Genomic DNA, 13,526 nt, shown 5'->3' with positions numbered 1-13,526 from the left:
CCGTTATTCGTGTTTTTGATGATTCTAATTCACTAGACAACGAATCACAGCAAGCCACATAGGATGTATGCCTAGAGTATGTCTGGATTTTCTTGTTCTCTATCATTATTGAAAGAAAAAAAAACTAGAGATAGGGAGAGAGAGAGTTACATTCGAGTGAGAGAGTTCTTATTATGATGGCTAAAACTCTAGGTTTTTCATTTTTTAAGTTAAAATATTATGTGAAGGACGACTTTAATATTAGTCATTCTAATATTTTATTAAGGATAATATTGTCCATATAAATTAAACTAAATCATTTTTGAGAATATGAATCACACCTCCCTCCCCCTCTGGGGTTGTTGTTCTCAATAATCACATTCCGTACCCACGTGACTTCCGTGCGCCAAACATGGCCTTAAAGTCATCCGATGAGACATATAGATTCATTTTTTTCAGAAAGCGACTACGATCTACGTTAGTCATTACAAGGTATTGATACATCATCAAAATCGGATAAGCACGATAACTGCCTAAGTTAGACCAATAATTAAAGGGGTCTAAAACCCAACAACAATAAACCTATAGGCCGGCGAATTTATTAATATTTCTTTTTGAGAAAACTTATTATTATTGTTATTTATACATTTAATAACCCAGATTCAATAATCATATTTCACCCCATCTCGAAATTGAATATGGGATCTCTTGGATTTTGTAGTTTATGTAAATTCCTAAACCTATCTCATTTATACCCAAGTTTATTCTTCTTTCCGTTAAATGTCCAAAACAACATAACTTTTGTTAAAACTGATAGATCAACGAGTAGAAGTTGTAATTTTGTAAGATTCAAGGTTGGAAAAATACACATGAAGATATTTTAGATATGAAAACTCACCTAGTGTTTCACTTAATTATGTATATTTTCATAAGTGATTTTACTAATGTAGATCTGTAACAAAGCATTTTTCAGTAAGAATCAATCTTTACAAGGAAAAAGAAAGTAGGATCTTTCAAAAAGGAAAAGAAAATTGTATTTGAGAAAATATATTACTTGAAGTAACATCAGTTTGAACCAACATAAATGTGTGGACAATTTGATCAACTTTTTTAAAACAAACTTTACTATCTAATAAAATTTTGTTGAAAGAACACTGGGATAATTAACTTCTATTTTTTTTGTTGAAAGGATAATTATTATTAACTAGTAAAAATTATAAAGCCATGGGTTAAAATAAAAAAAAAAAAGTTAATTCATATTTGGCCCCCTACTTTGTGACCAGTTTTCTTTATGACCTCTTATTTTTTATAAATTCAAATATGACTCTTTTTTTTTATGTAAATGTCCCAACTACCCTTCCTTTAAATACTTTTTCAAAAAAAAATTAAAAATAAAACCTTAATTCCACCTCATTTCCCTCTCCACCAAACATCTCTCTCTACCTCAACTATCTCTCCACCTCACTTCTCTTTCCAACTCACCTCTCTCTCTCTCCAAACTCACTCATCTCTCTCTCCAATTCACCATCACCTTCTCCGAAGAGCGTCGCCTGTCGGAAAATTTTCAGGCCGGCGACCTTCAATTTTTTTTTTCTCTCGTCTCTCTCTCTAAAAACTCCGGCGGAGGGGGTTTTCCTTCGCCGGAGTCGGTCACTTTTTTCCGGTCGGCGACCTTTGTCGGAGAAGGTGATGATGAGTTGGAGAGAGAGAGAGAGGAGTGAGTTGGAGAGAGAGGTGAGTTGGAAAGAGAGGTGAGGTGGAGAGAGAGAGATGTATGGTGGAGAGGGAAATGAGGTAGAATTAAAGTTTTATTTTTAATTTTATTTTGAAAAAATATTTAAAGGAATGGTAGTTAGGACATTTACATCAAAAAAGGGGGTCATATTTGAATTTACAGAAAATAAGGGTCCATAAAGGAAGCTGGTCACAAAGTAGGGGGCCAAATAGGAATTAACTCAGGAAAAATAATATAATCACCCGGGGGTGTTGCCACGTGTATTTGAGAAATAGGTAGTCCATACAAATCAGAGACAACGTAAGGTGATGATGTCACCAACATGACATCATTATTTTTCAATTTTTAAAATCCCATATGGATGGATGGATGGATTGTTAAAGTACTAAACATGGAAGAAGGTCGTCTGAAGATTCTTAGCTGCTCTGTTTTCACCCTTTTTCTCTTAATTTATTTATCTGAAAACTAATCCTACTACTCACTCAGTCGTAGGGAAGAAAAAATACTCGGTTTCTGGTAGGAGGAGGAGGAGAGTTCCCCCCTTCCTTAAATACTAGTATCTTTTTGTCCTCTGTTTTTATCAACTCATCAAATTCTAATCTCACACAAAATCAAAATTTACCCATTTCTATTTTTCAACAACTTTAATTTATAATCCCAAGATCTTTCATCTTAAGAGATAAATTCAATTCTTCAATCTCTACTTTATTGACTATTCTGTCTCAAAATGGAGAATACCCAAGATTTAGATCAAAATTCATTGATCATCAATGAGTTGACTCAAGGGAAGGAGTTACTAATCCAACTCAAAATGCATATTGATTCTTCTTCTTCTTCTTCTATAGGCCAACTTTTATTAACAAAACTACAATCTTCCTTTGATAAGTCCATTTTCATGCTAAACTCATATGTTGAACCTCAATTTACCGGCCAGACAACGGACTCGCCGCGTTCTATGATCACCGGCAGCCCACGAAGTGATTTCGAATTTGAACTTGGAGACAAATCCAAAAAAAGGTATATGTGTATACATACATATAGTTAGGACTAAAATTCCTTTATCATATATACTCATGTGTTTAATTAACTTTAACTTTGCAGGAAAACAATGCCAAGATGGACTAAACAATTTCGTGTACGAGCCGAGTTGGGTATGGAAGGGCCTGTAGATGATGGATATAGTTGGAGGAAATATGGACAGAAAGACATCCTTGGAGCTAACCACCCAAGGTAAGACTCTACTACTTCTTCCTTAGAATTTAGAAACTATATAGTATATGATAGTTAGTAGTAGGTAGTGTGAATAACAAATGAGTATTGATTCAACCCAAACAAACCCACAAATGTTGTGTTTTTCTTTCTCTAACTAGATTGTATTACGATACGCAGAGGCTACTATAGATGCAGTCATCGTAACATTCAAGGGTGTTTAGCCCTGAAACAAGTTCAAAGATCCGACGAAGACCCATCATTCTTTACGGTTACATATCGGGGAAAACACACTTGTATTCAAGAATCAGATATTAAACAAGCACAAACACCAAAGAAACAGCAAGACCAAAATCAAAAGAAGAGAAAACCACAAGAGACATTTTTAAATTTTCAAACAGGATTGGAAGTTAAAACAGAGGATTTTTACAACCAAGAGTTCACTTCTTCCTTTTCTTTTCCAACATTTTCGCCAATCAGCAGAAGTTCATTACAAAATGAAACTAGTATCTTATCTTCTTTCAAACCTAATAACAACAAGTTCATCGGTAGTTCTTCTTCTCCTTCGTTCGTGTCAACTTCGACTAATTCTGAATCGAACTACTTCTCTCCTGCTCATAGAATGAACAATTTTACAGGCCAGAATATACAAACTTCAGATCCTGATCTTAATGAGATTATTTCAGGTATGACTTCGGCTTCGAACTCACCAATTCTAGACTTGGATTTGGATTTTCCAATAGATTTCGATTTGGAATTCCCATTTGATTCTACTCCTCTCTTCAGCTAACATGTAGAATATGTCCAAGGTAATCAAACACCTGTTAATCCGTGTAAGCCTAATAAGTAGGAGCTTTTCTTTTTATTTGAAATGTCAGCACTCTTTAAGGGGTACGACTCCGTGTCACGAACCCTTGACCTAGAGGATGGAAACCAACTTGGTAACTGCTCCAACCAAAGGTTGTTGACGATGAGTACGAGTTTTGCTTCCTTGTAAATGTTAAATTTAAGGTTTGTCAGACTTTGAGAGTTCTTTCTTTTAAATTTATAGATCTTTTTGTAGCCCGAGTCGTTTGTTATATATTTCAGTGATCTAGAGGATTGTCTATAAACGATGTCACTTTATCCAATTATTTCATAACAAGAACACACACCATTACGACCGTTTCATATGTATATATTCTGAGAATAGTCTCACATGGGAGAAAGGTGATCTAGCAACCAAGAATATAATGTTTAGGTCCTCTCCACTCATTGCCAATTGGTTTTGAGTAAGATGACCACAAACTTAACACATTTGATAGATAGATAGATAGATAGATACTTTTTACAAAGTTAGAAATACAGTGTACATAATTAGAAACACATCGAATCTTCTTTCTTCTTCTGGCCGCGCAGTTGGGTGGTGCCCCGTGGTTACTGCAATAAAAGGACACTCGAATGTTACGATTTAGATCAATCCAATCACTGTGATTTCTTGTTTTCTTTGATGATAGTAGAAACAACTTCATTTGTGCTTTCATCATTTTTATCCTGTTCTTTTCTTAGAGCTCCCCTCAATCCCATTACAATGAACAAGTTGGTAAGAGTAAGTAGTGATTCAGCTCCACCATGAAGCCAATCAACATTAGCTAAGTTAGTACCATAATTCACTTTTGCTGCACCAAATTCCAAGCAAAACAATTTGCAGATAAGTAGTTATGAACAAAAATCCTGCACTTTTAATGGAGAAAGCTTACTGAAGATAACTTACCATAAATTCCAGCAGGAACTATTCAGAGTAATGGCGTTGTCCATTCCAAAACCAACACAAGAAAAATGAATCAGTAGATTTTAAGTTAGTGCTCGATGAGTACAATCATTTTAGCTTACGACCGATTAAATGTATTGAAATTCAAAGGGTTACGATGGTAGAGTTCTAGATTGGTGCACTTAAAACCAACAAGCATTAAAGGGGTGTAAACCCATTGTAAATGAATTAGTTATACAAATTATTAGCACTACCCCACATCGTTGGGGCATTAGAATTTCCAAAGTCTGATAAACATTGGCCAATCCTTCTCGAAAGGTTTTCAAAGAGAGTTTGATCCAATAAGCTCTAACATGGTACCCCGAGCTAGTAGTTGTCTAGTGGATGGGTGGGGACTTGGAAAAGGAGTCTCGAATGACTAAACGTCTGACGTTGAAGAAAGATATTGGAAAATGCTAAGGAACAAGATAAACAAAGTAGACTCTGAGCAGAAATCTTTATAGCTTGCCGTGAATCGTGCTCTTAATGATTATTATCCACTGTACTGCGAATCACAGTAGGATTTCTGCCTAGAGTGTGCTCTAGGTAGCATTACTCAAAGATATCAGGTGTTATATGAGATGGCGTGACATTAGAATGATACAGTTTTCCATCAATCCAGAAAGGACTGTCATAAACGGAGGGAACATCAAAACTTTTTGAGACAACCCAAACAATGGGAGGGGGGGAGATTACTGTCAATTAAAAAAAAAAACATAAGTAAAAAATAAGATGAAGAAATGAAACTTACTGGTGGCACCAACAAAAGCAAGTAAGAAGTAAAAGCCAAAGAGAGTAAGCTTAGGGGCAGACTTAGATTTGGTGATGAAATATAAAAAACCTAGGTATGGAAATAGAGAAGCAGCAAATAGTTGTGAAGCTATGCTTTGAGAATCAATATTTGTTGTTGGTGCCCATGGATCAACTGGTAAGAACCCACAATTTATTAGTATTCTCTTTCTCCCTCTAATATTAAATCTTCCCCCCCTTTTATCAACTACTCTTTTCTGTTTTCTATCTTGTGGTTGATAATGGTGGTGGTGAGGTTGTGAGTAACCAAGAAAATTGGAGAAGAAGAAGAAGAGTGATGATGATGAAGTTTTAGAGTAGAGAGGAGGAGGAGGAGGATTCAAGCAAATGTTAATCATTTTTGTTTGGGTGGTTCCCAACTTCTCATGACTACTAAACGATAAGGTTTTCCCTTCGATCATGTTCGTGTCCATTTCATCTCTAAGGGCACCTCAGACTTCTTTTTTCACAACAAAATGGCATTTTGGGAGGTTTTAGAGACACCATCATTATTTCGTTATTTTTGCTAAAGTTTAAATATGATTCACATGTAAATGAAGGTAATCAAACATGAAAAGAGTACCTCAGTGGCAATGTGTTTAGATGGATTGAGAATGTGACGCTCGAAGTCTTATCAATTGTCGATTTGTCTACGCTTTTAGCACCCTAGACCCAAACCAACTGGTACAGGAGTTTGTATTTGGCTAAGGTTCCACGATCTCACCAAAAAGGCCTCAATATGGGCAAAGACACACGATTCGTCTAACCATCTATGCAAGCACATTGTGCCCCTGCCATAATGATATTGTACCAGGTTTTGTTGCCCACCGCAAGTTTCGGTACTTATTGAATTTGAGAGTACAGTTATAGGTCAGACTCTGAACACTCTCGCGAACGACATAAACTAAACATCTCCTTACTGTATGGAGTTGTGTGATAAATATTCCTCTTGGTTCTATTTTTTTAAGAATATCAAGTGCCCATCTCTTAAAATTTGGACAACCTAAATATATCTAAATACTAGATACGTTGGTGTTATATATTTGAAGCATATATACATGAAGTGGCTTAATGATTAAATGAGTCTTTGACTTAAGAAAGATTGGAGAGAGTGGAAATGCATGATATATATTGGTGGTGGTAGTGTTGATGGTGGGTTGTCCATTAAACTTCTATTACTATGTTATCCACAATTAATTTTAAAGCAATTATTAGGAGTATGTAGTGGTGGAAGCTTCTTTTCCCATAGAATGGTGTGGGTGGAAATTTCATTCCTTGTGGATTAGCATTTTGTCATTTAATGTTTAGTTTGATTTATTTGTCATTCAAACTAAACTCAGACTTTCCTGCATGAAATTTAATTTTGATAACAAAAGATAAGATATACTCCATAAAGATCAATTTTAAAATGTGGTGAAAGTGAATTTTTACCTTTCAAAGTATGCTTTCCACCTACCAACTCCATGAACCTACCACTAATAATGGGTTGGAGTGACTAATCTAGCTCTCTTCATTAGATCGCCCACCTAATAATGTTAAGATTTTCCACTTCAAACTCATAGGGAATCCTGATTTAGAGCATTTCCGATGTAAGACTAGAATTGAAATATCTTAAGTGTCACCGAGGACATTTTGAGTTTTTTACAAAAAATTCTCTCAATTACATAATTTAATTTCAGTTTTAAAATGGTATGACAACATCTAATCATTACCTGTCTCAAGAAAAAACTCAATATTGTTTTTTCTTGAAGATCTCAATTGTTTACTCAATATTTAGATTAAAAAAACTATCTAGGAATGGTATATAAGTAATTCTTAAGTTTGTAGAGAGTATTGCATTGGAGACGTCTTTTGAATTGGAGATCTTAATAATGTCATCTAGGAAAAAGAATCTCAAGTGGGACTGAAACACAAGACAATTTTGAGTTTTTTTTTTTTTTTGAGTTTTGCATTTGGGATGCTCACAGTAGTGTTAACCAGGTTTGGATCTCAATTAGATGGTTAATTTTGAGTTATATAAAAGATCTCTTCAATCTTTGGAAGGTTGAAACAGTTTGATTGCCTTGCACAATTATAATTTTTTATTCGACAATAAAACCATTTAACATCTGTTTGAATACAAAATTCCTTAGAATCAATTATCATCAACCCATATATTCCACGACCGGATGTGATCGTTTAGTAAGAATAGAAAGTCTACCACTTTTGACTTAATTAGATATTCCATTAATTCTAACAAATTATATACTAGTCAGATAGTGTTGTCTTAGATAGTTTCTAGCCCAGCATAAACTTTCTTTTTCTTCCTCTTCATAGATGTCTATGTATATATTTGTTTTAGAAAAACTTAGGTTGAAATAATAATTTTGTAATCAAGATGGTCAAGTGGGTGCTGCTGCCTTGATGTTAGCCATAACATTTTCAATATTACTGACTTTTATGAAAAGTTCATCATTTGTTGAAAAAGTATATTTTTTTTTTTTTACTTTTTGTGCATTTTGAAAAGTTTATCTTATCAGGACTCAGTTATCTACTACTAGTACTACTACTAAATTGTGACCCCTTGCCTTGCTTGTACAACCACCTCTGAACCCTTCCTTAGCTAACCCTCTCCCTACCACTCACAAATTCAATCTTCTGTGATTCTCTCCACTGTGAATGCCAATCTTGTGTGTTTTTGTTCATAAAGATTGCAATTACCAAAATATAAACAAAAACATATACATATAATAGGCTAGTATTATAGTATTACATGATAGATAAAAATAGTCAACTCATTATACTACCACATACACCTAATAAACCCAAGAAAAGACTCCTTTGCAACATAGATATATAATTGAAAACCTAAGATATAACCACAATTGGATGAAAGATGGCTTAATCATGTAGCCGCGGGAAGAATTCTTTAGGTCTAAATTCTTTTTCGCACTAGAGTAAACTACATATAGACCCCGTTATCTACAAACATAATCCCTTAACACTCCAATCGCGAAAGAAAGAAGGCAAAAAAGACTATCGGATAACATTCTATAAAGATCACACTATATGCGTGCTCTTTCTTTCTTTTTTTTTTCTTTGGAAACTAGATTACATGTTCTTATTCTTCCATTTATTTGCCACTTCTGCAAGTGACTTTGACGAGGTACCATGTTCGCTTAAAACCATTGCAGAAGACCCCTTAAGATCTCGCATTCTTCTCCGAATTTCTTTTCCTTCTTCTCCTTCCATAAGACCTTTAACAACCCTAGCAATCTCATCCCGTCCTATCAAGCCGTTTCCGCTCTCTTTAGGCCTTAAAGCAACCTTGAGATCCTCTACGAGCGTAACTGCATTCATTTTTTGTTCTGCATAGAGGGGCCATGCAACTAAGGGTATGCCATGGACAACACTTTCGAGGGTCGAATTCCAACCACAATGGGTTAGGAATCCGCCCGTCGACTCGTGACTTAGGACTTGGATTTGAGGAGCCCATGAAGGTAAAACTAAACCCAAATTTTTTGTTCTTTCCAGAAACCCGGTTGGTAAGAAGTCATATGGGTCCTTGATACTTTGGGGATTAAAGAAAGTAGCATTTGAAGCCTTTTCACTAGGACTTCTTGCAACCCACAAAAATCTTTGTTCACTCATTTCTAATCCATAAGCCAATTCAATAAGTTGTTCATAAGAGAGGGTCCCACCACTTCCGAACGAGACGAATAGGACCGAACCACGTGGCTGATCATCTAACCACTTCAAACAGTCCGACCTGTCGTCGGACCCAGCGTCTGGATCTGTTCGTATCAGCGGTCCGATTGGGTAAACGGGCGGGTACCCAAGTTTTCTCTCCTTCAAAGCCGTTATTGGACCGGGTTCGAGATCCATGAAACTATTAAGGAAAATACCCTCAGCTAGATTATACCTTAGGGCATGGTGTAGAACCCATTTATATGCCTCATTCTTCCTGTCTTGAACAGGGTCAAGAAGCTGGCTTCCATGAATCGGCACACAACCAGGGATTTCAATCGGTTCGGGTACATCTCTGTACTCACAAGAGTGCAACATCTGATCAAGCTTGGGTAAGTGAAAGAACAAAGATAAAGTCATAGCCGTTGATGGAAAGAAGATGTAGGGTGAGATTTTAAATTCTCTGGCTAAATCAAAAGCATCGGTACCGAATAGATCAACGACCAGGGCAACGACTCGGTGAGTTGAAGTTATGATTTCGAACGATTCGCGAAGAGAAGGAAGTGATCGAATGACAGTGAGTGAAATTCGAGTTTCGATTTTAACATCATTAGGAAGATCATCGAAATTAACAGGAGAGAGAAAGAGGGAATTGATGGTAGTGGCGGATAGTGAATCGAGAACTGATTTCTGTGATTTAATTGATGAAGAGGAGGAGGAATTGTCAGTGGGGATTGTGAAAGTAACAGAGAAATTATGGGGTTGAAGAACGAGTCGTTTAGCAAACTCAGCGAGTGGGATGAGGTGACCCATTCCTGGACTGGGAAGAATAATTATGTGGGGAGGTGGAGAAGAAGTTTGTTGTACTACTAAGGAGGTATTGAGTGTATCTTCCATGGTGAAAACAATTGTGTGTGTTTGTGTGTGTTATAAGAAGAATGAGATGATTAATCAGGACTTATATAGAAGAAGCCAGCAGCAGAGTATAAAGAGAGAGAGAGAGAGAGAGAAAGTGGTTAATTGGGTGATAATGAATGAGGAGGGTGGGGCTTGGTTAGAAATTGAGGGGAGTTATGGAAAAAGTAGGAGAAGAAGAGGGGGTGGGGTGGCGTGGGGTGGATGAGTTTTGTTGTAGAAAAGGTGTTGAGATTTGAAAGGGTTTTTATAGAGAGAGAAATAAGAGTAGAGCCAGAGGGGGAGAAGAATTGGTGATGAGATTTTGATGTAATGGTGGTGAAATCAAATCATTCTTGGCGGCCGTTTTGATGACGAGAGAGTGACACCCATGGATGTCATTCCCTTTTTTATGGGGTTATTCCCAAATGACCCCTTACTTTATGACCAGCTTCCCGCGTAGCCCCCTACTTTATCAAAAATATTCAGATGGCTCAGTTTCTCCGTTACCGTCACATGTCCGTTAGATTCGTTTTCCCTCTCCCAAAACTACCCTTCCCCGTTGTCATCTCTCCCCCCTCAATCTCATCACCTTTCTCTGCCACGTCATCCCTCTCGTCATCTCCTTCCTCTCTTCTCTCTCCTCCTCTCATTTTCTCCCTCTCATTTCTCTCTCTTTCTCTCTTCTCACTTTTTCTCTATTCTGACCGGCGAAGGGGGAGCCCTTCGTCGGTCGCCGGTCTGGAAAACCCCAGACTTTCGAAGGTTTGGGATTTCTAGACCTTCTCCGGTTTGGTTTTCCTAGACTGACGGCAGGCAAATGGCTCCTCCTTTCCGCCAGAATAGAGAGAGAGTGAGAAGAGAGAAGAAGAGGAAGAAAGAGAAGAAGAGAGATGAAGAAGGAAGGAGAAGAAGAGATAGAACGAAAAAAAACATTTTGACTTTTTGATTTTAAAGTATGAAGGTCGCTGGAAAATTTTGTCGGTCGACGACCTTATCGGAGAAGATGATGAGGTGGCGAGAGGGATGACGTGGCAGAGAAAGGTGATGAGATGGAGGAGAGCGATGACAACACGGAAGGGTAGTGATGTAGAAACGCAACGGAATTAAAGGAGATGAATAAACTAAATAAGAATGATAAAATAAAGATTAAATAACTCTAAATACTCAACTTTATTAAAACTTCAAAGGAGTTTTTCTCTCAATCTGAGGATAATGGACAAACTAGATATCCTTTTATAGGATTCTGGACTTTCCTAGATAGACTTGAATTAGACTTTCCTAAATAATTAAAATACTGCAACTGCCTAAATAACTAGACTCAAATCTGGACCTTTTCAATTATTGGAAATACTAAAATAACATAATTTCCTAAACCTAAATTCTCTAATAATCATACTAAAATTGGAACTTCCTAAAATTACTCTCGATGGCCGGTTGGCCCATGCCCCGGTTTGGTCGTGGAAAAAGTCTTCACGTCGGGTGCCCTTGCATCAGGTAGCTTTGAGAGAGGGAAAAATAATTTAGCGTACATGTGATGTGACGATAACGGAGAAACGAGATCATCTGGATATTTTTGATAAAGTAGGGACTACGAAAGTAGAGATCATTTGAAAAATAACCCCTTTTATTATTTTGGAACCAAGTCATAATTTGACAGGAACCAATATTATCATTATGGTTCCATAAATTTTGATACTATGATAATATGCGGGGTGATTGATTTTAAAGGTGTGTCCTGAAAATGTTATTGACGGTATTGTATAGACGATCTCCTTCTAAATTTTATTTAAGAGGCCGCGTCAATAAAAATGCGCAGAAGCGCCTTTAAAATACCTGAAAAACTCTCCTTTGCCCAATTTATTGGGTGTTTTTTTTTTTCGCTAACTACATTAGAGTGAATTTTTTAACAAGGTAGAATCAAAACAAGAAAATAGATTTTTGCACCTGCTAAGTGGTTAATTGTAGTACTAATCATATTGAATTTGGGAATGTAGACTATATTATTGCCCCTCACTTTTTCTTTTTTTGCCCCTCACTAGATACACACCTCTTTCAAAAAAAAATTAGTTGGAAATCTATTAGTAGATGTATCTCTTAAATATGGGTCTTTTCTTAGTTTAAATGCCAGCACCAACTTTTTGTTAAATATTTCATCAAAAAAAAAACTTTTTGTTAATTCTTTTTCTTCTTTTTAGTCTATATTTTGTGGTATTTGATTAAACATTTATAAATAAGAAAAGAAGTTATTGCCCAATAAGATCAAAAGTAAGAGCTCTATTTGTGATTTTCATGCCTTAAAGGGGAGTTGTAATCTTAAGATCAACTGTTGTGGTAGCGTATGGCTAGAGAAATGCAAGCAAGGAAAGCCAATTTCTACTTTAGTTAATAAGTTACCTTCTACTAATCTTGTGTATAATGAACAACTTTGGTAGTTCATTTTCACCTTATTCTCATAATTAATTAAGATGCTCCTTTTTCTATTTGGGATGCCTTCCAATTCTTTTTGGCCAGCCCTTTGGGGAAAGCTAAATAGTTTCCGGAGTGTGAAGACTTGGTCAAAAATTGGTCAATTTTGTTTGACAATTTTATTTAGGGGAAAGCAAAATACTTCTCCACCCTAGCTCTCTATCTCTGCACCTCACCTCACTCTCTCCACCTCACCTCTTTATCTTCTCCGATTAGGTCGCCGGCCGGAAAATTTTCCGGCCGGCGACCATGAAAAAAAAAATATTTTTTCACTCTCTCTCTCTCTCTAGAAACTCCGGCGAAGGGGTTTCCCTTTGCCGGAGTTCCGGTCTGTTCTTCAACAGACCGGATCTGGCCTGTTCTTCAACAGACCGGATCTGGCCTGTTGAAGAACAGACCGGATTTGGCCTGTTGAAGAACAGACCAGCTCCGCTCTGTTGAAGAACAGGCCAGATCCGGTATGTTGAAGAACAGACCAGTTTCGGTCCGTTCTTCAACAGACCGGAACTCCGGCGAAGGGAAACCCCTTCGCCGGAGTTTCTAGAGAGAGAGAGAGTGAAAAGAACTTTTTTTTTTTTCATGGTCGCCGGCCGAAAAATTTTTCGGTCGGCGACCTAATCGGAGAGGACAAAGAGGTGAGGTGGAGAGAGAGTGAGGTGAGGTGGAGAGAGAGTGAGGTGAGGTGGAGTGTTTTTTTTAGGCCAGCGCTTTGGGGAAAGCTAAAAAGTTTCCGGGGTGTGAAGACTTGGTCAAAAATTGGTCAATTTTGTTTGAGAATTTTATTTGGGGGAAAGCAAAATACTTCTCCACCTCACCTCACTCTCTCTCCACCTCACCTCACACTCTCTCCACCTCACCTCTATCTTCTCCGATTAGGTCTCCGGCCGGAAAATTTTCCGGCCGGCGACCATTAAAAAAAAAAAAAAATTCACTCTCTCTCTCTAGAAACTCCGGCGAAGGGTATTTTTGGAACTAAACAATTAGAAAATGACCTTT

General features: G+C 37.0%; 3 protein-coding genes across 3 annotated transcripts; 1 reads left to right on the top strand and 2 right to left on the bottom strand.

Annotated features, from left to right (window-relative positions):
• The first annotated feature begins 1,140 nt into the window (after positions 1-1,140).
• LOC147535502 (putative WRKY transcription factor 41) lies at positions 1,141-4,097 on the top strand. The gene is made up of 4 exons (XM_086650331.1): positions 1,141-1,186; positions 1,939-2,731; positions 2,816-2,944; positions 3,104-4,097. Exons 2-4 carry the CDS (start codon positions 2,442-2,444, stop codon positions 3,711-3,713), a joined length of 1,029 nt encoding a protein of 342 aa, XP_086506457.1. The 5' UTR covers positions 1,141-1,186; positions 1,939-2,441; the 3' UTR covers positions 3,714-4,097.
• A 107-nt stretch (positions 4,098-4,204) lies between these two features.
• Positions 4,205-5,899, bottom strand: LOC147535501 (1-acyl-sn-glycerol-3-phosphate acyltransferase). The gene is made up of 3 exons (XM_086650333.1): positions 5,464-5,899; positions 4,677-4,694; positions 4,205-4,581 (listed from the first exon to the last, which is right to left on the bottom strand). Exons 1-3 carry the CDS (start codon positions 5,858-5,860, stop codon positions 4,388-4,390), a joined length of 609 nt encoding a protein of 202 aa, XP_086506459.1. The 5' UTR covers positions 5,861-5,899; the 3' UTR covers positions 4,205-4,387.
• Positions 5,900-8,208: 2,309 nt separating this feature from the next.
• On the bottom strand, positions 8,209-10,297 carry LOC147535500 (hydroquinone glucosyltransferase-like). Its single transcript, XM_086649295.1, has one exon. It carries the CDS (start codon positions 10,062-10,064, stop codon positions 8,592-8,594), a length of 1,473 nt encoding a protein of 490 aa, XP_086505421.1. The 5' UTR covers positions 10,065-10,297; the 3' UTR covers positions 8,209-8,591.
• Positions 10,298-13,526: the final 3,229 nt, after the last annotated feature.

This window comes from Eschscholzia californica, unplaced genomic scaffold (genome assembly GCF_041429995.1).
Source record: "Eschscholzia californica isolate CP2 unplaced genomic scaffold, dmEscCali1.0.p SCAF_6, whole genome shotgun sequence".
Lineage (NCBI taxonomy): Eukaryota > Viridiplantae > Streptophyta > Magnoliopsida > Ranunculales > Papaveraceae > Eschscholzia > Eschscholzia californica.
The sequence above is the reverse complement of the archived record's forward strand: the minus strand, read 5'-3'. Positions and strand labels throughout refer to the sequence as shown.